This window comes from Canis lupus, chromosome 37 (assembly GCF_048164855.1).
Source record: "Canis lupus baileyi chromosome 37, mCanLup2.hap1, whole genome shotgun sequence".
Lineage (NCBI taxonomy): Eukaryota > Metazoa > Chordata > Mammalia > Carnivora > Canidae > Canis > Canis lupus.
Window position 1 is genome coordinate 1,612,245 of NC_132874.1, and position 26,693 is coordinate 1,638,937.

General features: G+C 42.7%; 1 protein-coding gene and 5 non-coding genes across 6 annotated transcripts; 5 read left to right on the top strand and 1 right to left on the bottom strand.

Annotated features, from left to right (window-relative positions):
* Positions 1-6,686: 6,686 nt before the first annotated feature.
* LOC140626053 (uncharacterized) lies at positions 6,687-23,341 on the top strand. Its single transcript, XM_072813680.1, has 6 exons — positions 6,687-6,866; positions 10,294-10,372; positions 12,083-12,920; positions 13,514-15,553; positions 16,210-16,311; positions 18,099-23,341. The coding sequence occupies exons 1-3, from the start codon at positions 6,687-6,689 to the stop codon at positions 12,775-12,777; spliced, it is 954 nt and encodes a 317-aa protein (XP_072669781.1). The 3' UTR covers positions 12,778-12,920; positions 13,514-15,553; positions 16,210-16,311; positions 18,099-23,341.
* On the top strand, positions 17,144-17,217 carry TRNAT-AGU (transfer RNA threonine (anticodon AGU)). The gene has a single exon. It is a non-coding gene; the product is annotated as a tRNA-Thr (tRNA).
* Positions 20,532-20,604, top strand: TRNAV-AAC (transfer RNA valine (anticodon AAC)). Its single transcript has one exon. It is a non-coding gene; the product is annotated as a tRNA-Val (tRNA).
* Positions 22,148-22,229, top strand: TRNAS-CGA (transfer RNA serine (anticodon CGA)). The gene has a single exon. It is a non-coding gene; the product is annotated as a tRNA-Ser (tRNA).
* Positions 23,342-23,400: 59 nt separating the features above from the next.
* TRNAR-ACG (transfer RNA arginine (anticodon ACG)) lies at positions 23,401-23,473 on the top strand. The gene has a single exon. It is a non-coding gene; the product is annotated as a tRNA-Arg (tRNA).
* A 1,372-nt stretch (positions 23,474-24,845) lies between these two features.
* TRNAI-AAU (transfer RNA isoleucine (anticodon AAU)) lies at positions 24,846-24,919 on the bottom strand. Its single transcript has one exon. It is a non-coding gene; the product is annotated as a tRNA-Ile (tRNA).
* Positions 24,920-26,693: the final 1,774 nt, after the last annotated feature.

A 26,693-nucleotide genomic window follows, 5' to 3' on the forward strand; every position in this document is an offset into this window, starting at 1 on the left:
AGGTTACTGGACAGTAGGAAGAAGTCACGGACAAGCATCATAAGAGACACCCATGCCCAGAAACCAAAGAGGAAAAGGAGAAAGATAATTGGTTGTTGATATACTTCCACATGTTTGAGACTATAAGACAAAAGAAAGGGGAGATTAAAGAAATGAGCTTGATCCACTTCATATTCGTCAGTCAGAATCTAGTGATCACGCACCAGACAGTAGAAACATGGCAGAGCTGGACACGTTTATGAAGTCAAGGAAACTTACAGATGAGTTTTTGTGAATCAGGTCCCTAAGACACTTCCAAAACTTGCATGTAGTGAATAAATAATGAGAGGAACACAAAGTACCTGTTGACCCAAGAAAGGGGAGAGACAGGCCTCCTGATTAGCCTATGCCAGTACTCTAAGGTTTGAGTATAGGGCCATGATCGATGAACCAAAATCATGTCATTGTGACTGCCCCTCATTGTTGTTCTGCCTCCTTTGAGACTATGTGTTTCTCCTAGATTGTTCTTTTCCTTTGCACTCTCCTGGACAGTTTTTTAAAAGCCAGTCAAGTGAAAATTCCACCCCACCCAAAGCCAAGACATTCCGAGGTCATTCCTGCCTCTTCTTACCTGTGATAATGAAGATAAAAGCACAGGGAACCTACTGTTTCCAGGTCTCTGCAAATAACTGAGGGAAGGTCAGCAACAAAAAGTCAAAGCAGAATTAGAGAAGGGCCCCAATCATGGAAATATCACCTGGTATGGAGTAGGCTAGAACCAGGGAAAAATAATAGGAGAGAGTCTGAGAAGTTCTTCCTTTTTTAGGGTCCACTCCCCAGTTTTCGAAGTCCCCAGGTATGCAGGGAGCACAGCACATGCTGGTGGGTATCACTAGGAAGAAGTGGGTTGAGGAGAGGTAAAAGCGTGAGGCTGCGTAAACCAGGACTCACTGCACTTGTGTTTGGGCTCCTTGCACATTTTCCTACCGCAGTCTGCGAGGAGCGCATTGACGAGGACTTTGAGACCCCCAGGCAGTTCTATTTCCACCCAGGAGGAGACAAAGAAATACCGGCTCACCAGGGTGGTAGCCAGGAAATGACAAGTGAGGATCATGTCTGTTCTGTTTCTTCATCCTAAAGCACCAAGGAAAGGCATCAACCTAAGAAAAGGAAGAGGTAGGGAGGAGTGTCCCCAGACCCTCCAAATTTACTCCTCATCCTTCAAGACAAATCCTAATGATGCTTAATTCCTAACTTTCTTAAATCTCCCATTCTAGTGTCAATATCCTCTCTACAGTGTAACTCCTTAACAAGTACTGGATGCCCACAGTGTGTCACACCTGAAGTTCTGTAATATTGCCTTCTAATGTCTCTCCCAGGCTCCAGCGATTATCACCCACTCCATTCCAGACTCCATACTAATAGCCCCTACCCCCAAGAACTCTGTCAGGTTCTCCCCCTGCTTGGAAGCTCCCTAACATCTCCCTGAGCACATCTAACGTAATCCTTTGAGTGACATCCAAGCCCTTCCTTAATCTAGCTTCAACCTATCTTTCCAGCTTTATTTCCCTCCAAAGACTCAACCTCTCTGCCAAAAAAGTTCGCTACACTGTTTCCCGAATTCTGTATAAACAAGAGTTCCTTGAATGGGCTCCATTTAAAACTCTATCTCATTGTCCACTAAGTACTATCCAAATATCTCTTATTCATTCAATAGATAAATGTCTCAACCACCTACTGTGATGCCTATACTGTTCTAGGTGCCTGATGCTGGTTTGCAAACAAATAGGGTTACCATATGGAGTTGTTCCTAGAGTGGTACAAACCTTTGCCCTGCTCATCACCATCTACTAAGTTCTCCTGCTTCCCTCTTCTCATCAGCCAGTATAAATCTATCTTTGAAGGCCCAAGCTTGGGTTGGAAGCTTACCCAACCACAATGTCGAAACTGTGTTCACCCTGTGTGGATAGAGGGGACAATGACTAACTGCCCCATTTCATATTCAGTCATGTATCACTTCAAGCAAGGAGGCTGGCACAATGGCTGGAGTGGAGTGTGAGGGGAGAGTACAGAGGTCAGAAAGGAGATGGAAATCAGATTAAGATCCCTCAGGTAACAGCAAAGAATTTGTTGTTTATTCTGAGAAGCCATTGGAGCAGAGACATAAGATCAGACTCATATTTCTATGGATTCACTCAGTTGCTATATTACGATTAGACTATAGGGCACAGGTTTAGGCAAGGAACTCAGTAGTGACCATAGTAGTGATGCTATATGAGACGATGGTGGTTTGGAGCATGTTCTTAGTTGAAGAGGACATTAGAAGTCTCACACTGGGCTTACTTTGCAGATAGAACCACTGAATGATGGATTCTACATGTGGTAGGAGATAAACAGGAGTCAGGAACAGCCTCAAGGTTTTTGGAGTCAGATCTGTAAAGTTTGAGTTGATCTTTACTGATATGGCTAAAACCAAGCTGGAGGCAGTGAGGAGTGAGCAGCAGTTTGATTTTAGACATGTTACATTTGATATGCCTTTCAGATATCCAAAGAAGATGTTAGGTAATTGTATATACTAGCATGGGGATTAGGAAAGAGGTCCAGGCTAAAGATACAGGATTTCGATTTGAGAAAGATTCACAATACATGAGAATTACTACTGAGAGTAAATGAGTTTCAGTGTGGCCCAAAGAAAGAAGTGGTCCTAGGACTGATCTCTAAGGCTTTCCAGGATTTAGAGACCCAGAGATGATAAGCATCCCACAAAGAGGACTGGGAAGAAGTCCCAGAATCCAAGAGAAGAAAATGTTTCAAGGAGGAAATGTCTGTGTCAAATGTCATCCATCCAAAAGCCATCAGGTGAGGAATGAAGACTGATCACCAGTTCATCAATGAGAAGGCCACTGCAACCTTGACAAAAGCTCTTTTAGTGGAACATAGGTAGAGCCTATCAAAAAGAAGAGGATGTCCCAAGGAAGAACAGACAGAGGAGAGGTGGGTGTAGTAACAATGATGGGGATGTTCTCTTTGAAGAGTTTGCAGAAAAAGCAAAGAGGCTGTAGCTAGAGGAAAATATGAGATCAGAAGCTCTTTTGTTTTTAACATGCAGGAGAGATACTGATAATTGAGAGGTCAACATTCCTACAGCTGGCCACAGAGGAAAGAATAAGCAAATTCTGCAGAGTAATTAGGAAGAGTGGTAGAATATATACCAGTAAGCTGATAGATGAGGTAATGAGAATGTGTGGGAGATGTCTTCTGATTGCTTCTATTTTCTCAAAGGAATAAAAGGCAAAGTCATAGCTGAGGTGAGCATGGGATAGGAGGTACTGGAGATCTGTGGAGAGGTGAAAAGTTACCTAGAATGGGCTGGGGAATGCTGGGATCACATGGCAGCACGAAAAGCTCACTCAAACTTTATGTCATGAATTTACAGCTGGATGAGTTAGTCTGCCTTTTTTTTTTTTTTTTAACAGTTTTATTCACCTGTATGGGTGTAGGCAATGAATAAATAAGTATGCAGACTTTTAGAAGGGTTAGCATTTTATACAAGTACTGAGGAAGGAAACGGGTTGAGGGCATGGGCAAGAGAGTGGCTGCAATGGTGAGCCATGGAATCTTGTTTGGTCAGGAGGGAAATGAGGGTGTGAAGGGGGATGGCCAAGACTGTAGGGACATTGGACACATATTTGGTACTAATTTTATACTTTTTGCTTGTAGTATTAGAAAAAGAAAGTAATGGATTGAAAAACTTCCAGTTAAAAATATTCACAAACATGTACAATCTAAATATAAGATGTATTTATTACTGCGAGCTGACGTAAAAGAACTTGGAAAGCACTGGTCTAAGTTTGGGCCACATGAAGGGGTTGAAAGGAGACTGGAAACAAGATACCTGCATGAGGGATTAGGGAATTGGGAGGTCAAGGGTACTGGAAAAATCACCTTCCTGGATACTAACATTACCAAGAATTATGATAGGAGTAGTCCCAGAGAGTGAGAGTGCTCTGAGGGCTTAAATTTCCAAGGAATGAGGGGAATCATTCCAGCAGTCTGTAGATGGCAACAAAAATAAGGGAGAGTGGTCAAGTCTAGGAGAAAAGCTTCAAGGCTAGGCAGTTTCATGGAGGAGGGAGGACAAAGGAGTCCAGAAGAGGCAATGAGAAATACGAGGGAAACCTACCCATCTCCAGGCCCAGTGGTAACAAAGGGTAGGGAAGAAAAAGCAGCCACTAGTCAGGAGGATGACAAGGCCAGCAGGGTCAATAGGAGAACCAGATTTCAGTTAGACTAAGAATATGAAATAACAGTCAGAGACTGAGAATACAGGCAATTTATCCTGCCTGCTCATTGGTGGGACCACTTAGTGACATCATAAAAGTGGGAAAATTCTTATGCACCAAGGGTATGATTCAATCTGCCTTTGCTCACACAGCAAATGTTTTCAGCTTGCTTCCTTTTAGCGCTCAACACAAAGCCATCCTTTGTGTCTTTTCCCCACCCACCTTTTATTTTTGCTGTAGAAGGAAGAACCCCTATGCTCAGGAACAAAGTCCAGAGGCGCCTAAGAGAGAGGTCAGTGTCGCTGAGTGAGTGGCAAGCAGCTGAACAATTCTGGGCTGGGGGAGGGGAGTGGTGTAATAACATTAGGGTGTGGGGAAGACTTCTAGAGCCCCTGAACTGGGCGGGTGGATAGCATGACAGGCCATTCACTTTGCCAGCTTCTCTCTCTCCCCACTAGGCAAATGAGATTCAGGCCTCCAAAAAATACAAGGCTGAGGAAACAACAGTATCTCTTAAGTGTCCATCCTACCATGTTAGCAGTTCTGTGCAAGAGTAACTTACAACTAATATTCAGTTCTTTGCTCAAGGGCCACCTCTACTCTCCACCCCATATGAGAGAGCAATCCTTTCTCTGTGTATTTGGCTTTATTTTTCTTCATAGCTCTTATCTATCAGAGATACTATTCTTTGTTTCCTCCCACTAGCCCATAAGGTCCCTTGCAGAGACCTTATCTGTTGTCCCATTGCCTACAACAGTCTGGCATGTAGTCACCTGTAATATTTGTTGAATGATGAGCCCATCACAGAAAAATGGCACCAGTGCTCAGTAAATGATAAGTCATGAGTGGAATATTCAAATTTGGAATGGTCAAGTGCTAGAGCTCCTTTATCACAGAACTAGCTAAACTTGCAGGACTGTCACAGCACTTTCAGGAAGTAGTCACTGGAATTATGGTGCTGGCAGGGATAAAAGTTCACCAAGAACACTTGGGCCGTACTCTAAGAGCTGGTTGATTGGTCAAGGTACACTGAGAAAAATAGATCAGTGATATCTCTGGAGCAAGATGTGATGTAGGAAGCCCTGGATCTCCTTATTTCCACAAAGACACCAATTTAGCAACAATTCATGGACAAACTCCCTTTCTGAGAAATCAAAAACTAAAAGGCCTCTGCATCCCAGGTAAACACAAAATTTGACTTGCCCAAACTGGTAGATTTGGGTCACACTCTTGCTGATTCTGCATGGATATTCATCATCATCAACACACCTCGATTAATGGGATATACCACATTAGCTGAATAAAGGATAAAAATCACAAGATCATCTCACTAGGTGCAGAAAAAGCATTTGACAAGATTTGGCAACCTCTCACAATAAAAAACTGTCAACAAACTAAGTATAGAAGGATGTACCTAAACATAATTTAAGGCCAAATATGAGCCCACAGCTAACATCACTCTCAAAGGTGAATAAGTGAAAGCTTTTCCTTTAAGATCAGAAACAAGGCAAAGATGCCCACTCTTGCCACTTTCATTCATCGTAGTACTAGAAGCCCCAGTCAGAGCAATTAGGCAAGAAAGAGTGGGCAAATCAGAAATGAAGAAGTAAAATCATCCCTGTTTACAGCTGACATGACCTTATAGAGAGAAAAATCTTAAAGACTCCATTTTAAAAACTTAGAATAAAGGAATCCAGTAAAATTACAGGATATGAAATCAGCCCCCCAAAATCATTTGCACTTCTATACACTAACAAAAAACTATTCAAAAAGGAAATTAGGAAAACAATCCCACTTATATAATACTACAAAAAAGAATAAAATACTTAGGAATGAACTTAACTAAGGAAATAAAACACTTGTACACTGAAAACTACAAAACACTGATGAAGCAAAGAAGTCACAAACAGACTTCCCATTGGGTGGAAACCTTAATCTATCCACACCACCCAAAGAGATCTACAGAGCCAATACAGTTCCTATCAAAATCTCAAAGGCATTTTTTACAGAAATAGAAAAAACAATTCTATAATTCATACAGAAGCACAAAGGACCCTGAATGGTCAGATCGATCTTAAGAACAAAGCCAGAGGCATCACACTTCCTGATTTCAAAAATATTACAGATACAGTAATTAAAAGTATAGTAATGGCATAAAAAATACACATGACCAAAGAACAGAGTGGAGAACCCAGAAATAAATCCATGCATTTATGGTCAACTGATCTTCAAAAAGAACACAAGATGGAGAAAGGATAGTGTATTCCACACATGGTGATGGAAAACTGAATACTGACACACAAAAGAATGAAACTGGACCCTTATTCTATACCATATGTAAACAAACAAAATATATTAAAGACTTGTATGTAAGGTCTGAAATTGCAGAACTGCTACAAGAAAACATAGCAGGAAAGATAAATCATGCTTCATGATACTGGTCCTGGCAATGATTTCATGGATAACACACCAAGAACACAGGCAGCAAAAGCTGAAACTGTCAAGTGGGATGACATCATATTAAAAACCTTCTGCACAGCAAAGGAAACCATCAACAGAGTGAAGAGGAAACCTACAGAATGGGAGAAGATATTTGCAAACCAGGTGTCTGATAAGGGATAATCTTCTATACAGGGAACTGTATAACTCAATAGCAATAAACAAAACCAAAAAACTAACAGTTCAATAAAAAATTGGAGTAAGACTTGAACAGACATTTCTCCAAAGAAGATATGTATGTAAATGGCCCACGGGTACATAAAAAGTGTCATTAATCATCAGGGGAATACACATCAAAACCACAATGAGATGCCACCTCATACCTGTGATGATGGTTATTATTAAAAAAAAAAAAAGACAAAAAAAAAGACAAGTGTTGGTAAAGATGTAGAGAAAACAGCTTTGCATCCATCCATCCTGTTGGCAGGAATGAAGTGGTGCAGCACTTATGAAAACAGTATAGAGTTTCCTCAAAACATCAGAAACAGAACTATTATGCTCCAGCCTTCCCCCTTTGGGTATTTATCCAAAAGAAATGAAGTCAGGATCTGGAAGAGATCTTAGCATTTCCACGTTCACTGCAACAATGTTCAGAATAGCCATGATGTGAACACAACCTAGATGTTCAACTGGATAAAGAAAACATGGTTTTATACATACAATGCAATATTATTCAGCCTTAAACAAAGAATGGAATTCAGCAATATTCAACAACATGGATGAACCTTGATGATATAACACTGAGTCAGGTCACTACAGAAGGACAAATACTGTATGATTCCACTTCTTTGAGATATCTAACACAGTCAAATTCACAGAAGCAAAGAATGGAATGGGGGTTGCCAGGGGCTGGGGACAACATATGGAGTTACTAATCAACAGGCACAGTTTCAGTCAAGGAGGATGAATAAGCTCTGGAGATCTGCTGAACAACACTCTACCTAAGTCACTGATAATCTACTGTACATTTAAAAATTTGTTAAAAGGGTAGATCTCACAACAACAACAAAAAAAAAAAAAAAAAGAGAGAGAAAAACTAATCAGTGAAGTTATAGGTAAGAGAAGAAAAGCAATTTAATGCAGACACAGGAGAAATTACAGGATATGGAGCCAGCAAAGAATGAAAAAACAGGCTGAATACCTGTGATTCTAAACTCATTCTTCCCTGGTATGGAGTACACAGAAGCTCCCTTCTGAGAATGAGCCCCAGAGTTCTAAAGTAGGGATGCCTGGGTGGCTCAGCGGTTGGGCGTCTGCCTTTGGCTCAGGGCGTGATCCTGGGACCCACATTGGGCTCCCTGCATGGAGTCTGCTTCTCCCTCTGCTTGTTTCTCTGCTTCTCTCTGTGTGTCTCTCACGAATAAATAAATAGAATCTTAAAAAAAAAAAAAGAGAGAGAGAGAGAGAGAGAGTCTTAAAGTAGCACGAAGGCTAATCTCTTGGAACTCAAGAACTTGGCTGTGACTATTGCTACCAGGACAAGGTATCTACTGAATTTAGGACATATTCAGAGTATTTGAATATTTACCTAAAAATACATGAAGAAAAGTTGAAGTTGACCCAAGATACTCAAATAATCCCTTCTCAGAAGTATATATTGTATTGACACTGTGAGTACAACTGGCAACCTGCAGCTTAGCTCCACATTCTTTGCAGATATACCCACTTTTCAAGTAAGAAACTTAAACTGAAGTAATCTATTCATTTGAATTTTGTAGGACATGATGATGATGATTCTAAGGGATATCTCCTAATATCATTTAGTTTTCAAAATGAGGTATGTGCATTCCTGGGAATACATGGATACACTTTTAAAGGAATCCACTTGCTGATCTTGAGCTTCCATGTAGACTCATTAGTTATGACTGATCTGCCTCAAACTGTCTGCTTTCCCACTTACCCTTTTGTCATAATCCCTCTCCCCGACTAAGGAAAGAGGAGTTAACTCTCAACTATGCCAAGTCACACCCTTTGTATTGCCCCAAGACACAAAGCCTCCTCAAAGCATCTGATAAAAGGGATCTAAAATAATGTCAGTGAGCAAGTGAATGGCCTTCTGCACCTCAGGGGCTTTCTATTACATTTACTTTCAACAAAAAGAATGCCTAACTCAGTTGTCAACAAGAGATTAACAAATTTTGTAATACATACTTGTGATTTTGGCATGTAATACAGGAGTCTGAAAAATTAGAATTGCATTCTTATTTCAAAAATCCTTGAACTCCTATCTACCTCTGTAAACTAATATAATCTCTCATATCTATAATGAAAACACACATAATATTGATGTTGAACTTGTCTCTTTCTTGCAATAAGGAATATTTATCCACCGATACGTGAATTAGAAAATCTTAGTCACATCCATCCCATTAAGAGATACATTTGTAATTCGATATTAGTTTATCTGCTAACTTATCAAAATACATAATACATTCACAATGATTTGATTTTAACTAATACAAATTATAATAACTTAATACAGAAAACAAATTCACTCTGAAACCGGTTTCAGTCCCTGAAACTTAAAAAAAAATGAAATTCAATGTTTAGACTTTTTTGTTGCAGAAAAATATGACAGAATAGACCAAAAACAGCCATGTTAAAGAGAATTTATTTTTGTGGGGTAGGGGAATGAAAATGCAAGTTCAGGTAGAAAAGAGGATGTAAAATTTCAAATGTTGGACGAAAATTATGTTTTTTAAAATACTAATCAGTATGGTACTTAAGATTCCACTGGATAGAGAAGGGATAGAACATATTTTTAACTGTCACAATTTGCAACATATAGGAAATCACATTCTGTACCATTGTTTAAACTTATGATGTAAGATTTTATATGCTAATCTAGAAACATGCAGAGGGATACATTATTTTTCAAAAGCATATGCCTTCAAATTCTGGAGACCACTTCTCTAGCGTAGTTCTCAACTATTGATGCATTGATGCAATGCAGTCGTTATAGACACAGAATCAGTAATTGATCTTACTGATTGTAGGACTTTGGATGACTTAAATTCAGTCTACTTACCTGTAAAATGGGGACAGTACCCAGTCTACAGAGATCAACCTATCAAACTTCAGTATACATCAAAATCACCTGGAAGGGTTCTTAAAACAGACTGCTGGGTCCCTACTCCCAGAGTTTCTGATTCAGGTCTGAGGCCAGGAACCCAAATTTGCACTTCCAAGAAGATTCCAGGTAATGCTCATGCTGTTGGCTGAGGGACCACAGTTTTAAGAACTTTTGGTCTATCTCATAAGGTCATTATGAGGTCTTAAGAGTTAATACATCAAGTGGTTAGAACTGCACTGGCACAGAACAGACGCTGATGTTTACCAGCAGATATCATCAATCAGGATTGGACTTACTGCAACAGAAAAGTCTACTCCAGTGGGTTACACAGAAAGGAGTGAGCATGTCACTTAAGAAGAGGTCCTGAGGTAAAGCATCCAGGGATGCCCCGCTGTTCAAGAATGTCATGAAGCTCCCAGGCACCTCCTGTCTTCCTGCTTAACTGTCTTTGTCCTGCAGCTTTCATCACCACAGACGCATAACAGGCGCATAACAGGAATCTTGTCTGCGTTCCAGCTAGGAGAGAAGAAAGTTCAGGGTAAGGAGCTGACGGAGCATGCTAGCCAAGACACCCTGGACTTTTTATAAAGGCTTTATTTAATAATTTATTATTTTTAGAGAAGTCACTTCCTTTAGAAACAGGTTTCTAGAAGCCCCTCACAAGTGATTTTCACTTGAATCTCGTCAGACCCAGGTCACATGCCAGCCACTCCAACTATAAGGGAGTCAGGGAAAGGAAGAATTTTTGGCTCTCTAGCTATTATGGTGAAAGACACCAAAGAAGAAAGGGATTTGGATAGAAAATATACAGCATCAGCCTGTAGACATTGCACTGGTGATTAATTCAACGTCCAGCCCCTCTCCCCTTGTTGGAGGTCAGGGGTAAAGCTGTAAGTTCCAATCCTCTAATCTCAAAATTGGTTCCTAACTATATTTTTTAGAGCTTTCCCCCCCAAAATCACTTTATTAACATAAACTCAGATGTGGTTGAAAGGGGTTTGTAATGAATAACAAGAGATACTCTTTTCACATTTATCACTCTAAAGTTACTCCAGGAACCAAAACGTAAACAGCAAATATTACAACAAAAGATGCCCCTCTTACTCTAGTCTCTTAGGAAATTATAAAGATTTTGGGAGCTATGAGCCAAGAACCATGCATAAAGATCAAAATACATACTTATTTTATTATCATAATAAAGTTTATTCATAAATACACAAGCTATTATACCAAGATGGAAATTTCTTATGATACAGAATAAAGTGTAAAAAGGTAACATATAAGAAAGAGTGAAAATCAGGGATCCCTGGGTGGCGCAGCAGTTTGGCGCCTGCCTTTGGCCCAGGGCGCGATCCTGGAGACCCAGGATCAAATCCCACATCAGGCTCCCGGTGCATGGAGCCTGCTTCTCCCTCTGCCTATGTCTCTGCCCCTCTCTCTCTCTCTGACTATCATAAATAGTTAAAAAAAAAAAAAAAAGAGTGAAAATCAGAACATAGATTTGTATTTGCTTGTATTTTCACCAAGAAATTCTGGAAACCCTGCTAAACACACTATCAAAAATGGTTACCTGTGTGCTGTGGTGGGAAGGGAACAGCGAGAGTAGGAGGTCAGGTAGGAGTGAGACATTACTGGGTACCTTCCTTAGTATTTTGATTTTGAACCACATGAATATGTTTTTTAAAAGGTAAATATATAAGTAAATAAAGGCATTTCAAAAAATGAGAGACTACAGAAGAAGCACCCCTACTGGCTCAAAAAAAAAAAAAAAAAAAAAAGAGATACAGGCTCTGATGTCAATCAAATGCGAATTCAAGCCCTTGGTGCTGCTACTTACTGGCTATATGACCCTGAACTATTTACCTCTGATGTCAATCAAATGCGAATTCAAGCCCTTGGTGCTGCTACTTACTGGCTATGTGACCCTGGACTATTTACCAAGTTAAACTCTCTGAGCCCCAAGTTTACACAATGCAACAAAACATCTGTAAAGCTGCGTAGTAGTAGCTGGCACAGGATTCCTCCCCGTGTGTTGTTCTATTGCAACAGACAGAACAAAGAGGGAGAGGAGGGGGAAGAGAGGAGGGCGAGGAGGAGAACGGGGAGGGGGGGAGAAGGAACCGCACGTCTGGGATCTGGCGTCACCTGCACACCAACTCCGCCGAACCTCTGCAGTGTCCACGTGGTTCTGAGGGAGAGGCAGCCTGCTGAGGGACACGCGCTGCTCCGGTGTGAAGCCCGTCTGAAGACCGCCTGCCCCCTCCCTACCCCGGCCCGCGACATGACCCCTCTCCTACCTACCTGCTGCCCAGCATTGCCGGCGCACCGCACAGGGCCCCGACGGGTGTGCCTCCCCGGGAAGGGGCTCCAGAAGCTGCGGCTCTCCTGAGCGGTGGACTCTGGCGCGCGAACCCCTCCGCCCGTCGTCCCCCTCCCCCCAGCCGGCAGAGGCACCGCCAGGGACCGCCCACCGCCCGCAAGGCCAGGCCGTGCCTAACGCGCCCGGGCCCGGGGCGTCTTCCCGCCCTCGCGTCCACCCGGTTCCCTCCCGAAGCAGACGTACGTTTCCGGACACGTCTCCCACGTCCCGCCTCCGTCGGGCTGCAGGCTCCGAAGTCTGGCCGCGCCGAGCCGCCTCCTCGCCTGCAGCCGGGGGCTGGGCCTCCGGACAGCGGGACACGACGTCCCACCCCACGGGAGCTCCGGCCGCAGGAAGCCGGCCCGGGCCCGCGCGGGGGGAGGGGGCGGAGGGGGCGGAGTCCCCCTCGGGGGCGTCACTTCCGGTCCGCCCCGGAAACTCGGGAGGTTTCTGAGCCTCGGATTGGTTCTCGAGGTGACCGCTCCACGGCGCCCTCCACCGGCGCCCTCCACCTGCCCTGGAGACGAGCTGGGAGGGGTTCGGATTGGACGGAGATGCTTGCGTACAAATACACCATAGCATGAGGAATCCGATAACCACATCCAACAGTTTGAATAATTACCAACTCTCAGCAGTTTTATTCATCTATAGCCCTAGCCCTCCTTCCCCTCATTCATTGAAGTCTCAGTCGTGAATCATCCATGACTTTAGCACGGCCAGTGCTGGGGTAAGGCAAGTGAGCACTTGCTCAGGCACAAAACTTAGAAGCGTTACCAAAAAGCTTAGCAAACGAGATAATATTTTAAAACGAAAAAAAAAAAAAAATATATATATATATATTTTTTTTTTAAAACGATATTTTTTAAAAATAAAAATCAATGCAAAAGATCCGTGATGAATACAGTATCAAAGTCTTTCACAGGGAATCAGTATTACTGATTTTTCCTTTTGCCTCAGGCTCCATAGAACTGGCGCAAGGCTAATGCTTAAGTATGTATCTTTAAAAGATAAGGAAAAAATTAAAATAAAATAAATAAAAATAAAAGATAAGGACTCTTAAAAAAACATAATCACAATACAATGATCACATCTGAAAAATAAGGTCAGGTATTCTATTACTGTTCAAATTTTGCCACTTGTTTTATATATTTTATAAATGTGTTCTATAATTATATATAAATATTATAATCTGTATACGATAGAATATATTATAAACACATATATATAAATTACACATACACTTTTTAAAAAACAAGTCTTTGGACATATATGTCTCTTAAGTTCTTTGAATCTATAGTTTCTCTGTCCTTTTATTTGTAGAAGAAACTTGAGGTTTTCCACAGTCTGAATTGTGCTTCCCAGGGAATTTCAAGAATGCACACATCAGAAAACCCCAGTCTCTCACACCAGCGAAGAGGAGCAAAAATAATTTTTCCTTCTACCTTTCTGAGTTCTCGAGGTGGGCCCCTGTAACATAAGACGAATTAAAAGCAAAACATGCAATTTTATTTACCATGTTTGATGTAACACAGGAGCCCACATAAGTAAATGACCCAAAGAAGCAGAGTTGCACATGCAACTAAACTGGACAAAGAGCAGTAAAATCAGGAAAATGGGATGAAGCGATGGGGCTGGGGGTAGGGTAGTTAATCTGGTGAAGTTACTAGGAAGATAAGCGTTAATTAGGTTTGTTTGTACAGATTTTTCTGATCCTCAACTTCCTATCCTTGAGAATAAGAAGGTGACTTTTCTCCTAGTATAAGGAAGACTTCTTTCACATGGGAATTCTATCTCCTACTTTTAAAAATAAGAAGAAAGGCAGGAGTGTTTTTCTTCTCTCTACTGCTTTTCCAAAGCCTTGAGCTCAAAATGATCATTGTGCCAAAGTGGCATATTTGGGGCTGGCACATTCTGCAACTCTTCACCATCTTCTTCCTTATTTCTTAATGGCAAAGCCCACAGATCAGCCAACCTACCTAACAGAAGCAGAATTTTCAGCTGGACCACTAGAAACTAGAGATTGTTCATAGACTGGAATGGCCAGGGGAGGCCAGAGCACAACAACTTTTCCTTGCCAGCTTCCTCCAGCCACACTGGTCATTTATCTTCACAGTATTGCAAGTTCACTTGGTTTTAGGCCTTTGCAGTTGCTCTAATGGTGGAGAGGAAGAATTTCCTTTACCCTTCAAGTTTCTTCTAGCTGGTCTAAGAATCAAATTTACACGAGACAGATCCACAGGAGGAAAAACCCCAACATTTAACTAGGTACACATAGGGACCCAGTAATGAGCAGAATTAAAAGCTTTTTCCACAAAGAAAGAAATCTTTGTTAAAATTGTACATAATTTCCTTTAATCATGAGCAGTTTGGGAGTCCATATTCAAGCCTCTAAATGTGATATGGCTTAAGAAAAAAAGTGCTTTGTTCACATTAGAGAAAATTAAGGATATTATTTCCACTACCTTCTTTCCTGAGTTGGAAAAGCCTGCACTTTGTACGATGTTGAGAAATTTCCAGGTTCAACTCCTGGCTGGCAGGACCAACTCATTTGAAAATAAGCTTTAATTTTAACGGTATACAAAGTAGAAATTGCAATCAGAAATACTCAAGATATACTAAGAGAAAGTGCAAGTGCAAAACAATGAGTAAATACTTATGCATCTTTTGTGTGAAAAAGAATAATAATCAATATACATATATACGTATGTACACACCGGGAGTCCACCTGAGGGGCAGGACCCACAACAGACAGGTGTGTGGGTCCTTGTACACCCCCAACCCCACACTTACCATTCCCGTCCTGGAATAGGGCAAAATCAAGAGTAGCTTGGCTCGGGGAATTGAACCCACAATCCTGGAGCTAGTGGCAACATGCTCTAACCAACTGAGCGAACCGGCTAGGACACGGGAGGAATTTTGTTAATGGCACTGAAAGAGCATTGCTTTCTTGACGTTTCTCTTGAGAAAAAGGGAAGAGTGTACTCTCCGCGTCCTTCCCCTCTGGGGGTTAGGTGGGGAAGAAGAGGACGGAAGCATTCCACACTCTGCCTCAAGGTGTCATGCTTTTTCCGGGAAAACCTAAGAAGATCCAGTCCTGCTCCTGGGGACGGCTTGCGGCAGTCAGCTCTGCCCGGACGCTGGGAACCCGGGACCCTGCAGCCAGCCCCCACGCCCCCACGCCCCCCACCCCAGGAGGCCGCCGCGGAGAGCCGCAGGCCTGGAGCTGCAGTGCAGCTCACCGGACGCGTGGTGGCGCCCGAGCGCGGAGCCGGCGCCGGCGGGGACACCAGGACCGCCGGGCCGCGTCGGAGGAGCCGCTGACCGGGTCGGGAGCCCCCTGCCACCCAGAACCGTGACGAGGTATGTGGGAGGCAGGGAGTATGACGTGGTCTGGCCTCGGAGAATCGCGGGGACTGAGAGAGGAGGAGGCGAGGCCCGGGGCGGGCAGGATACCCGGCGGGACGCGCGCGCTCTGCAGCAGGTGACGGGCCCGCGGCCAAGTGGGCTCGGCTCGCCTCTCCTTGCCAGCTTCTGCCTCTCCTCGCGTCCCACCACGCCTCTTCCTCAGTTAGGGCTGCTAGTATGCTCAGGAAATGATCGGTCTGTGCACACTCTAAAAGCCTTTTCCCTCCCTGTGCAAGTACAGGCGTGCACATGCATCTGCGTATTATCCTGTCTTCTTGGGATGCGCACTAGAGTCCCTAAGATGTTTAGTACTTGATATGCACATTGTTTATTCCCTAGAAAAACATGTTCTTTGACTAGCTAAAACTGCCATTTAGTTTCTGACCTCCCATTTCAGGCATTTGCTTTTAATACCATGAATTATTCTTCTGGTCCGTTAGCACGTTTTAACTAACTTTACACATGGATTGAACCAACCAGTAAGTATCTTCATGCTTTTGGGGCTTGCGGGTTTTCTGTTGTTTTTGTTTTTGTTTTGATGGTTCTGTGGTGAAAATTCTGTAAGTTCATAAGGTAGAATATTAAAGTTACTATCGCTCTTGTTTTACCAGGGCACCAGCTATGGTAAGTGATTTGGGAGTCTGGGCCACATTCAGACTTACCTTGACCCTTGGAGATGGAAGTGAGCATCAGTCACTTGCCTTTTGTCACAGGTCAGTTCCCTGGGAAACAGGGAGATGATCTTGTGTGCAGTTTTATTGGGAATGCTCTTAGAATCAACAAATAGGAAAGGGTAAGTAAGGGAAGCCACCTTAGAAGGAGGCAGAAGTTGAGGTTGATGGGGTTTAACAGAAGCCTCAAGCTGATCTCAGGGATATTTGAGCCTGGAATGGCCCTTCAGAAATGTCCTGCGTTGAAACAAATAGGAGAGGGAGGCCTTTATTTTCTTCCATCAACCAGTCTTGAAATTGAGCACCCCCAGTAGTGGGTTTAAATTTGAACAAGGTGCCTCTTCTGTTGAGGACAGTTTCCAGACACCAACCCAGTTGTGAGCCATTGGCAGTCAACATTTCTGAGGTTGAAAAATGAGCGACAGCATCAGGAGCACCATATGACAGTTGCAAACATGCCCTCACAGTTCTTTTGGCAATCATGTATCAGACATGTGCTCATCTTTGACCAGTAACGTATCCTTTTCCACACTAATAGCAGAGAGAACAGGTGTCATTAAAACAAAATGATGGTTAGAAGAAAGTCAATTCATTTGTCCTTTTGGGTTCGAAAAAGGTCTCTGTCCCTGCCACCAGAGTTTATAGCCTTGAGTTTAGTGGTTTCACATTGAAACACTGACCCAAGAAGGGACAGTCATCTCAATCCAGTCCCTATGTTCATCCTCCCAAAAGAACATTCTTCTTTGGTTTTGATCAAAGCATGTCTATTCTTTTTTGTTTTGAAGCATCTAGTGAATTAGTTACTAAAGTCATTATACTTGATGGGTATGAAATCATACTCAAAGAAGATACAAGTAAGAGCATTATTGTGTCTGGCTCCGTGGCTTAGCTGGTTAAAGCGCCTGTCTAGTAAACAGGAGATCCTGGGTTCGAATCCCAGTGGGGCCTGTTCTGCTTTCTTCCTAGCTTTTGTGATTTTTTTTAAACCCCTGTACTTTCTCTGGGTGAATAGGAACCAACTTGAACTTAGATAGGATGAATCTTGTGATATTCAGGGCCTTTGGAGAAGCATTCCCAATACCTATACCAAGAGTGATTTAAGGACTCAGGGTATTTGTCCTAAACATGATATTTGCAGTGGGTGAGGCTATAGCCAACCCAGCTGAGGTTTGCCCCTTAGCCCTAGCTTTTGAGATCAGGTAACAGAGATTCAACCACTTTGATAACATGCCCTTTCAGATATTTTTTGCCTTACCAAGAAATTACTGATTACTAAGAAGGGATTAATAACTTTGTCAATTGTTGAGCATCTGAGAATGCAGAAGTGTTAGAAGACTAATATTTTTAAAAACTCCTTAAAGTGGCTTTGAATCTAATGGATGACATCATGTAACTTAGGAAGAGTTGCGTAGTTAACAGTACTAAATGACAAAAAGTGACTACTCTGTAAGACAATTTTAACCATGTCCTGGACATTCAGTTTTGCCTTTGCTGAAGGGAGTTCTCTAATTGAAATACTATTTCTTTCTAGACATAAGTTATTTTTTATTCAAACTGCCTCCCCTTTAGGCCAGCTATGTGGTTCTTTCTTCTTCACATCCAGCTATTCATTGGTTAAGTTGGGCCCTGGGTAGTTTGGTGAATTCATTTGAATGAAATGTGCATTAAAAAGTGAAAGGTAAAGTATGGTGAGGATGAGAAATGTCAGGGAAAGAAAAGTGGTTAGGAAATATATCCACTTAGTGTATAACCAGGAAACTTTAGGTATGAAATGAATTTGGTGATGACCACACTGTGGATAACTACTTCCAGAAATCATTACTTTGCAGACGCAGCTGAGATCATCTGGATTCATCTGTCCCTGTTACCTGTTGCCACACTTCTCCTCTGTATTGGGATTGCTTAGTGCTGAGTCTGTGTCTACAATTCCACATGAAGAGTGCACCAAACTCAGGAGTATCGAACACTCTCAGATGGTTCAGTTTTAAGTTCTTGAGTCTTATACCTACACCATGATTGCAACTGAAAGAATCTCAAGTGTCTTGGCTTTCTAGGGCTGATGTTCACATCTTGAGTCATTGTAGAGTCTCTGGAATTAATCCTTCATCCTTCAGAATTTCTTCAACTCTAAACATCTTGGCTGCCTGGCTGGAGCTGATCTCCCCAAATATCCACATGTAAGACAGATCTCTCCATAGCTTCAAACTCATATTTCCATTTCCACTTGGATTTCATAGAGACACCACCAACACAATGCACCAAAAATTCAACTGACATCAGTCCCGTTGGAAACCTGTGGTTAACCTTGATTCTTCCCACCTTGGGAAGCCTTGTTGACTTTGCCTTCAACATGTGTAAGATGTCTTTCCCTTCTATCCTTCTATTGGTCCCTAGTTGGATCTTCAATATCTCTTCTTGTCCGTAACCTATAAGAGCCTCCTCTAGTTCCCTTGTCTTCAAAATTGGCCATCAAAGCATTCTCAATACAGCGAAGTTTATGGCTTAAAGTATAAAACATCTTTTCCTCCTTAAAATTTCCCAGTTTTTAACCTTCTCTTTCTTTTCCTAACATATATGTCTAACCATACATATTTCCCTCTAAGCACTGTTCTAGTTGCATGTTGTCCTTTCATTCTTTTAGTTAGAATATTTTCTAGTTTTGATTATACTTTTACTTTGATTTGTGGGTTAGTTAGAAGTGTGATGCTGAAGTTTCCCTATATCTGAGAATTTTCTATTTATCTTTTTGTTATTGACTTCTAGTTTAATTCTGTTATCAGAAAATATTTTTTTAATTATTTTAATCCTTTAAAAAGTTTTGAGACTTGCTTGATGGTTCTGTTTTGGTGAATTTTTCATGTGAACTTGAAAATAATGTGTATTCTGCATTAGTTACGTAGTGTCGTATAAGTGCTAACTAGGTTAAGTTGATTAATTATTAGCTATGGTTCAAATCTTCTGTATCCAACTTATTTCCCCTTTTCTTTCAGCTTCTCATCACCTACTCAAACGGGCCTTTAAAATCACCAACCATAGTTGTGGTTGTTCTATTTCTTGTTTGATTTTCTCAGTTTTGTTTCATAAAAATTAATAATTCTTGGTGAATTAATCATTTTATAGTTATTGAATGTTTTTCTTTATCTTTGGTCTTTTTACCTTGGGGTCTATTCTGTCTGATATTGATATATCCACACCAGCTTTCTAATGGTTGGTGTTTTCAAGGTATATCTTCCCTCACCATACTACTTACAACCTGTCATCTTTAATCCTGTTATGTGTCTCCTGTAAGCAGGGTACCATTGACTCCTGTTTTTCTTTGTTTTATTTTACTATTTAGCCTGCCAATCTCTGCCTTTTAATTATGTATATATCTCATTTACATTAATGCAATTATTGATATTTGGATTTAAGTTCATCATCAAGTTACTTGTTTTCCATTTATCCCACTTTTTTGTTCCTTTTTTTCTGCTTTTCTTTGAATTAATATTTATTATTCCATTTAACCTTTGTTTGGCCTAAAATGCATTATCTTTTCCCTCCAGCTGCTGTTAAGATTTTTTTAATCTTTGGTTTTCAATCATTTCAATATAATTTGGGTAGTTATGATTTTCTTCATAGTTATCCTGGCTGCCATTTGCTGAGTTTATTGAATCAATGAGTTGATGTGACTTTTTTTCATTGATCTGTGTCCTTAAGATTAGTACATTTTAATTATGTAAATTACACTTTGATTTAAAAAAAAAAGAAATCTTCACTGATGACATCTACACTCCAAAATTAATGGTTAGGCTCCAACTCCTCTCCTCATATTCAGGTTAAAATATACCTTCCCTTCTTTGGAAGGTACATCCCATGTTTTCTCTGACCTGGCCCACATATTCTCATTTAATCTCATTTATTTCCATGCCCTGCTTCAAATCCTTGGATATCCTGCTGTTACCAACATCATGCCCACTCCATTCAGTTCCCAATGACAAAGCCCCCTTTCTAACTCTCTGCATCATACTTCCATTGTTCTCTATTAATCTTCGAAGTCTTAGATCTGGTGTCATTTTCTCTAGAGGGCCTTCAAGGGCACTGGGGTAGCCTCCAATTTTCCGGTTGTCCTAAACAGGCTTCTCTGAACATTATGGTAGATATATTTGGCGAATGCATTTCTACTGGTAAGATAGTGTTAACTTCATCAAAAGAAATCCTTCCAGGAAAAAGACATGGGGCATCAAGACATATTTACTTTTATCTAAATGCTCATCTTACATCTGGTTTCTGTAGTGTAGTGGCTATCCCATTTGCCTAACATGCAAAAGGTTCCTGGTTTGAAACCAGGCAGAAACACATTGTCCTTCTTGCTTCTGTATTTGTTTCCTTTAGGACATGAACTGGTCCTTTCTTTTGGGGTCTCACACATAAAAACAAACACAAATATTTGCCGCCCTGAAATATGCCACGTTAGCTTAAGAATGATGTTGAGCTGAGAGCATTTGAGGAAGAGCAAGCAGGAAGGGCTCTCTGAGGAAAAGCAGGGCATCCCTGTCTGGTTGTGAAGGTGTTGCCTCCCAGCTCTCCTACCAGAGAAACAAATCCTGCTAAAATAACCCAGCTTCCACTAGTTTCCCCATATATTTACCTTCCCATAAAATGTTCCCCCTACAAGTCCAAACTCTCCTTTTCTTTGTCTACCCACTTCCCTTTGTATCACCCTTTACTAAAATGATTTAAAAGCTTTCAATTCTAACTTCTTTGGGTTCTCTTCTCTTTTCTGTGAAGCCTTCATGCATGTAAAATTAAAATAAAAATATACACATTGACAATATTTGTAAACTTTTTCTCCTGCTACACTGTCCTTTGTTAGTTGAACTCATATTCCCCAGAATAGAGGAAGAATTCTTCCTCCTTACATATGGAAATTGTGAGAAGATCAGGGCTTTGGGTAATTTGAATAAAATACACACATATCCAAAAAGATGTTAAGGAATAGCATGTAATGTGGAGCCAGGAGTACTTGCATTTGAACCATAATTCACATGGTTTCACACAAAATAAATAAGTTACATGGTGTGTTAAAGGATCATGAGCAGTACGGAGAAAAATAAAGCAAAGAATGAGGAGAAGCACTGGAATGAGGGAAGTGTATGACTTAGATATAATGTTCAGACTGGGTTTCCTGATATGTTGATATTTGAGAAAACACCTGAAGTAGGTAAGGGGCTGGGTCATACATATATCTAAGCAAGAATATCCCAGCAGAGGGAACAGTCAGTGCAAAGTCCCTGAAACAGTAATGTGCCTGATATATGCCATGAAGAACAAGAAGGCCAACAGCAAGTGCAGCAGAGTAAGCAAGGGGCACAGTGGGAGAAAAGAGATCTTGGGCAGCTCAGCAGCCTAAGTGGGGCCTTTGGCATTTACTCTGATGAAATGAAGAGACGTTGTTGAGTTTTAAGCAAAGTTGTGCTCCAAGTGTGTTGGGTTCAAAAAGATCTCTCTGGTTGCTCATCACTGAATAAGCCTGGAAAGGGTGGAAGAAGGAGAACCTATTAGGAGATTTTTGCAACAGCCCATGTTAGAGATGAAGGTGTCATGGTCCAGGGTGATAGTAGTTGGGTGGTGAGAAGTTTTTTTGGATCTAGATGCATTTTGAGTGGAGAGAATTCATGAATTCCTTCACATAGGTGGAATGAAATAATAATAGAAGTCAAAAGGTATTGCCAAGATTTTTGCCCAAATATCTGAAAAGTTGAAAATGCCATTAAATGAAATATGTAAAGCTGGGGTTGGAGAAGGTTTTGAGGGGACACTGAGGCATCAGTTATCCTAACAGTGTGAATAATGACACATACTTGCCTTCTATGTCACAAGTAAAGGCTGTAAGAGAGGGGCTGTGATGGCCGAGTGGTTAAGGCGTTGGACTCGAAATCCAATGGGGTCTCCCCGCGCAGGTTCAAATCCTGCTCACAGCGTTGCTCTTTTTAGTGTGGTGACCACATCTTGAGGCTTCTGCAAAATTGGATGGCTCCCCGCCCAACATTGCAGAAAAAGCTCTTAGGCGGAAATTCTAGTTTATAACTCAAATCTTTTAGGAGGGCGGGCGCAAACTGGTTATGAGCTCCATCAATTTCTTCCACTGTCTGGGCATCTGTGAACTGCAAAACTCCATCTCTCACTGTCCACGAGCTGCGGACTGGAGCAACTTGAAAACACTGGCTGCGAAGAGGTGAAGTTGTTAAGTCTGGAAAGTGCCTGATCCCAGCAGCAAAGAGCACAGGAAATTTGGGGGAATAGATGCCCTTTCCGATTATAGAGAGCCAGCAGCTCCTGAAAGACATTCTCAGGAAGCAATCTTTAGTGTTTGTACTGACATCAAAGGCTGGTGGAAAGCCATAAAAAATTTAGGACAATACTCCATCATATTTGCCACACACTCTTGAAAGCACTTTTTACAAAGGAGGAAGTTGAGGCACAGAGAGGATATATTTTGACTTTTGACTTTGCCTTTTCAAGCCCATGTGAAACCTCCTCTCCTCAGCGGACTAAACCTCTTTTTATAAGCACTTCTTCATTTTCAGCTATTTTGTCTCCTTTGAAGAGCTAAGTAGAATTTAAGCCAATTTTGTATTTGTTTTTAAATGAGTTCCTGGTCTCCAAGTTTCTTTGTCAAATGCGATTCTTAAAATGCATACTTCTATTGAATTCTTCCCTCCTCGTTGCATTACATGTTTATTGCAATGTTGTGGGCAGATGAATATTATGGGTGGGGGAGGGCGGTAATAAAGAGCTAAAAACTAGGCACAGATATATAAGGAGTGAAGAGAGAAGTGAAAACTGAGTCCATGGAGATTTGTTCAAGCAAAACAGCAAAACAGCTACTAAGCCCCAAACAAATTTCCAATGCATACAGTCAGAAAATAAGTGAAGATTGACCTGTTTTCAATGAGAACATTTTATGTAAATATACATCATGCAAGCAAGTCTCAGAATAAATTATTATTTCCCAGAATTGGCACAGTTTTTGTTCCTAATCCCTGTCTAAATTACAAAAAAAAAACAAAAACAAAACACACAACTACTAATTTGTTATGAATTGTGTATACTAATGGAAAATACTAGTATTGACAGCATCACAGCGGGTGTGGGCCAGTGGCGCAATGGATAACGCATCTGACTACGGATCAGAAGATTCTAGGTTCGACTCCTGGCTGGCTCGCTGACCTTGTTTTTCTTTTCCCACTTTCTAGGTACTTTTTTTTTTTTTTTTTTTTTTTAACAAACCATTGAAGCAATCATTAAAGTCCTTCGAACACAGTTTCCTGGGCCTGATCTTTCACTTTCAGGGATGCTCTCCTACATCAGCTGTCAGTCGAGTCCAAAAGAGACGTCAGAAGCGTCAAAGCAACGATCCTCTAAGATTTTCTTCTTTTATCTCTTCTTGAAGTAGGGATAGGAGATTGGCTGACAATGACCATTTGAAGGAAGGTTTGAAAATCAAAGAAGCTCTTAAGAAAAATTACCAAAAACTTTTCTTCCAGTATCTTCTCCGTAGATATTTTTTTCCTGTTGCAGAGAGTCCTCACTGCAGAGGTCTCTCCTGCGTAGCTCCTCCCTCGCCACCAGCAAAGAGAAAGATGACAGACATCCCCCGGGGAAATGTGCAGTCAAGGAAAGTCCAGCTGCGGGAACATTGGAGCGAGCGGCCAGCTTGATCCTGAAGGCCGCGGTGGCCACTCCTCCCCTACGTGTCCCCCACGTGCCCGGCCGAGCTTCCATCGGGGCAGAGGCCCTCGGGGGACAGAGAACCCACAGGGATCCCTTGTTTTGCAAAGGTAAACAACCAGGGAAAAGACGGGAGTGTAAGGAAGATCTGGGAGGTGGCAGTTTTAGGGATGCCTCTCGGAACAGACCTGCCTCCTCTAGTGCGTCGAGGGCGTGCGTAGAGACTGCCAAGTGGGGAATATTCCTCAAACCAACCCAAAAGATCGTGTTCCTATGTGGCCCGGCCTCCGAATGTGTAGCTTGTCTAGTCGGCGTGCATCGCAGGTGAACTGCAGTCATCGCGTGCGCCCTTCGGGTACGGAGACCAAACCAGAAAAAGGTGCGCAGCCTTGCGCGGCGCACTCGGTGCGGTGTCAGCACAGGTAACGGGGAGGGAGGGTTCGCGATGGGAGGGAGGAACCGAGCACAGACCAGACGGGAACACAGCCCGTGCCCCGCTGCTCCGGCCTACCCCTCACTGGCAGCGTATGCCTCCTTTTCTTTCTCTACTGGAACTTCTTTGACGCGCCCCAATAATACTGTCTCCTGACTTTCACTATAAACTAAGCAGGCATATTTCGAAAACTCTTCTCAATGCCCTCTTTGCTAAAATACGACCGCCTGGCTTCCACGTTACTCCCTCGTTTCTTCGGTAAAGACTTCCTCGCAGGTGTGTTACTTTGTATTAAAAACAAGCAAAGCGAGAAGAAAATACATCCCCTTTTCATTGAGAAGGAGAATGTCTGAATTCTCCATTCTGAGCGGTGTGATTTGGGGTCATAGGTAGTCTGGGTTGGGCAGGCAGGAGGCCAAAACAGCACTTCATGTGGCCCGTACGGGGATCGAACCCGCGACCTTGGCGTTATTAGCACCACGCTCTCACCAACTGAGCTAACCGGCCACCTGCAAACCAGCCCTTTAAAAAACTAATGTTCCTCTACATTTTTGTTTGTCTAAAACTAAGGGAGAATTTCTTCTCTTCTTCCTTCTAAGGAGAACTTCAAACCATATTCACAGACTGTAATGAGTCTACATTCATTCAGTTCTTCGGATATGGAGCAAAAAACCCACGAAGGAACTTTTGTGCAGGGGCTGAGTCTAGTCTATTGGCGAAGAGTGCCCTGCGGTCGGATTTCCAGTTGTTGGTGAAGGGGGTCTCCCTTTTTAGAAGCATGTCTGCAGCACTGGATCACATATGGCACACGTCTCTTCCTGGACTCCTAACGTGATGACCCATTAAAGTCGGTACGTTCAAGGCGAGGAAACGAAGAGGAGCGGTGCAGGAAAGGACGGGGTGACTCGCGTGGCGGAAGACTCGCAGACACCTGCATGACGTCATCAGCATTGCGGTCCCGCGCTGTACCGCCCCCCCCACACCCCCCCACACACACCTCCGCAGCACCAGCCACACTCTAAGTTGGGGTAACTCGTAGTTCTGTTTGGGGGTGGCAGAAAAGGGTCGCGGAGGTTTGCAGAGGACCAGGTGGCGGCGGCGCCGGCCGAGTGGTAAAGTTCTCACCCAACTGCAAGTTCTATGCGTCACTCAGGTTGCGGGGTGCGAGCGGAGGGACCCCGGCCCTGGGCGGGGAGGCCCGAGTCGGGCAGGTGCGCTCTGCGCTGCGCAGGAAGCTTACCAGCTGCACCACCGACGGCAGGGGGGGCGGCACCTGCGGCGCTTCAGGACGCGCCCCTCCACGCGTTCCTGGCGTGGTTCATCTTTCCAACTTTCTTGCTGACTCAAGCCTAGTAAAATTTTCAGCGAATCTTTGGAGCTAAGGGAATCAGCAAGTAATGACTTTTGTTGGTTTAGAAGCCGACGACGGCGCAGGAGAGAAGCTTGAGCCTCCAGTGTCCACTCCGGAATGTTCAAGGTCCAAGGCGCGAGGCCAGCGAGGTTTCCCCCTTAACATTCCCCCGGTCCTCCGAGGTTCCGGTCCCAGGTGCAGGGCCACCCCAGGAAAGGGCGCTCTCGGAGCCGGTCGCGCTCAGCTCATCCCCAACCGTGTCACCGACCCCGAGGTCCGCAGGCAAAGCCACTGCGGCGCACTTCGCTTGCTTTCTGTACCTCTCAACCCCAAAAGGATTGCTCGGACTCCCTCCTCCTCCGGACCAGCGGAGTTCCCGCGTGGCCGACCTCCCTGACTTTAACGACTTCGCCCTAGGGTTTCAGGTAGGACCATGAGCTCCCGGGCCTCGCTGTCCTGAAAAACCAGCAACTTGCCAGTTGCCAGAACCTACGATGTAGCTCTGTTGTCCTCACTCCACCCCCGCCTTCAGACTGAGGGACCGAGATCCAATAACTGTATTTTTCTGTAGGCTGCTTTCGAAAGAAATATTGAGCATGAACATTACTTGTAGTGATTCTTGATCAAAAGAGGGGCTCATTAAAAGATTTGACCTTTAACATTATACAATAGTACAGAGTGAATCTTCATTGATTTTAGACTCCAGCTACCCCCAAATCCTCCTCGGAGGCCACCGGAGCACCTGGTTTCTTGTTTATCCTCCCCCAAATATTCTATACATAGTCAAGCATACCTTTAATATCTCCACCTGCCATCATTGGCAATACACAAGGGAACATCCGCCGCAAATGTCTTGTAAGAGAATTTCAAATTATGTATGGTATAATCCAGATTAGAGTCTATTAATTATCCAACACTGTTTCAGGAAAA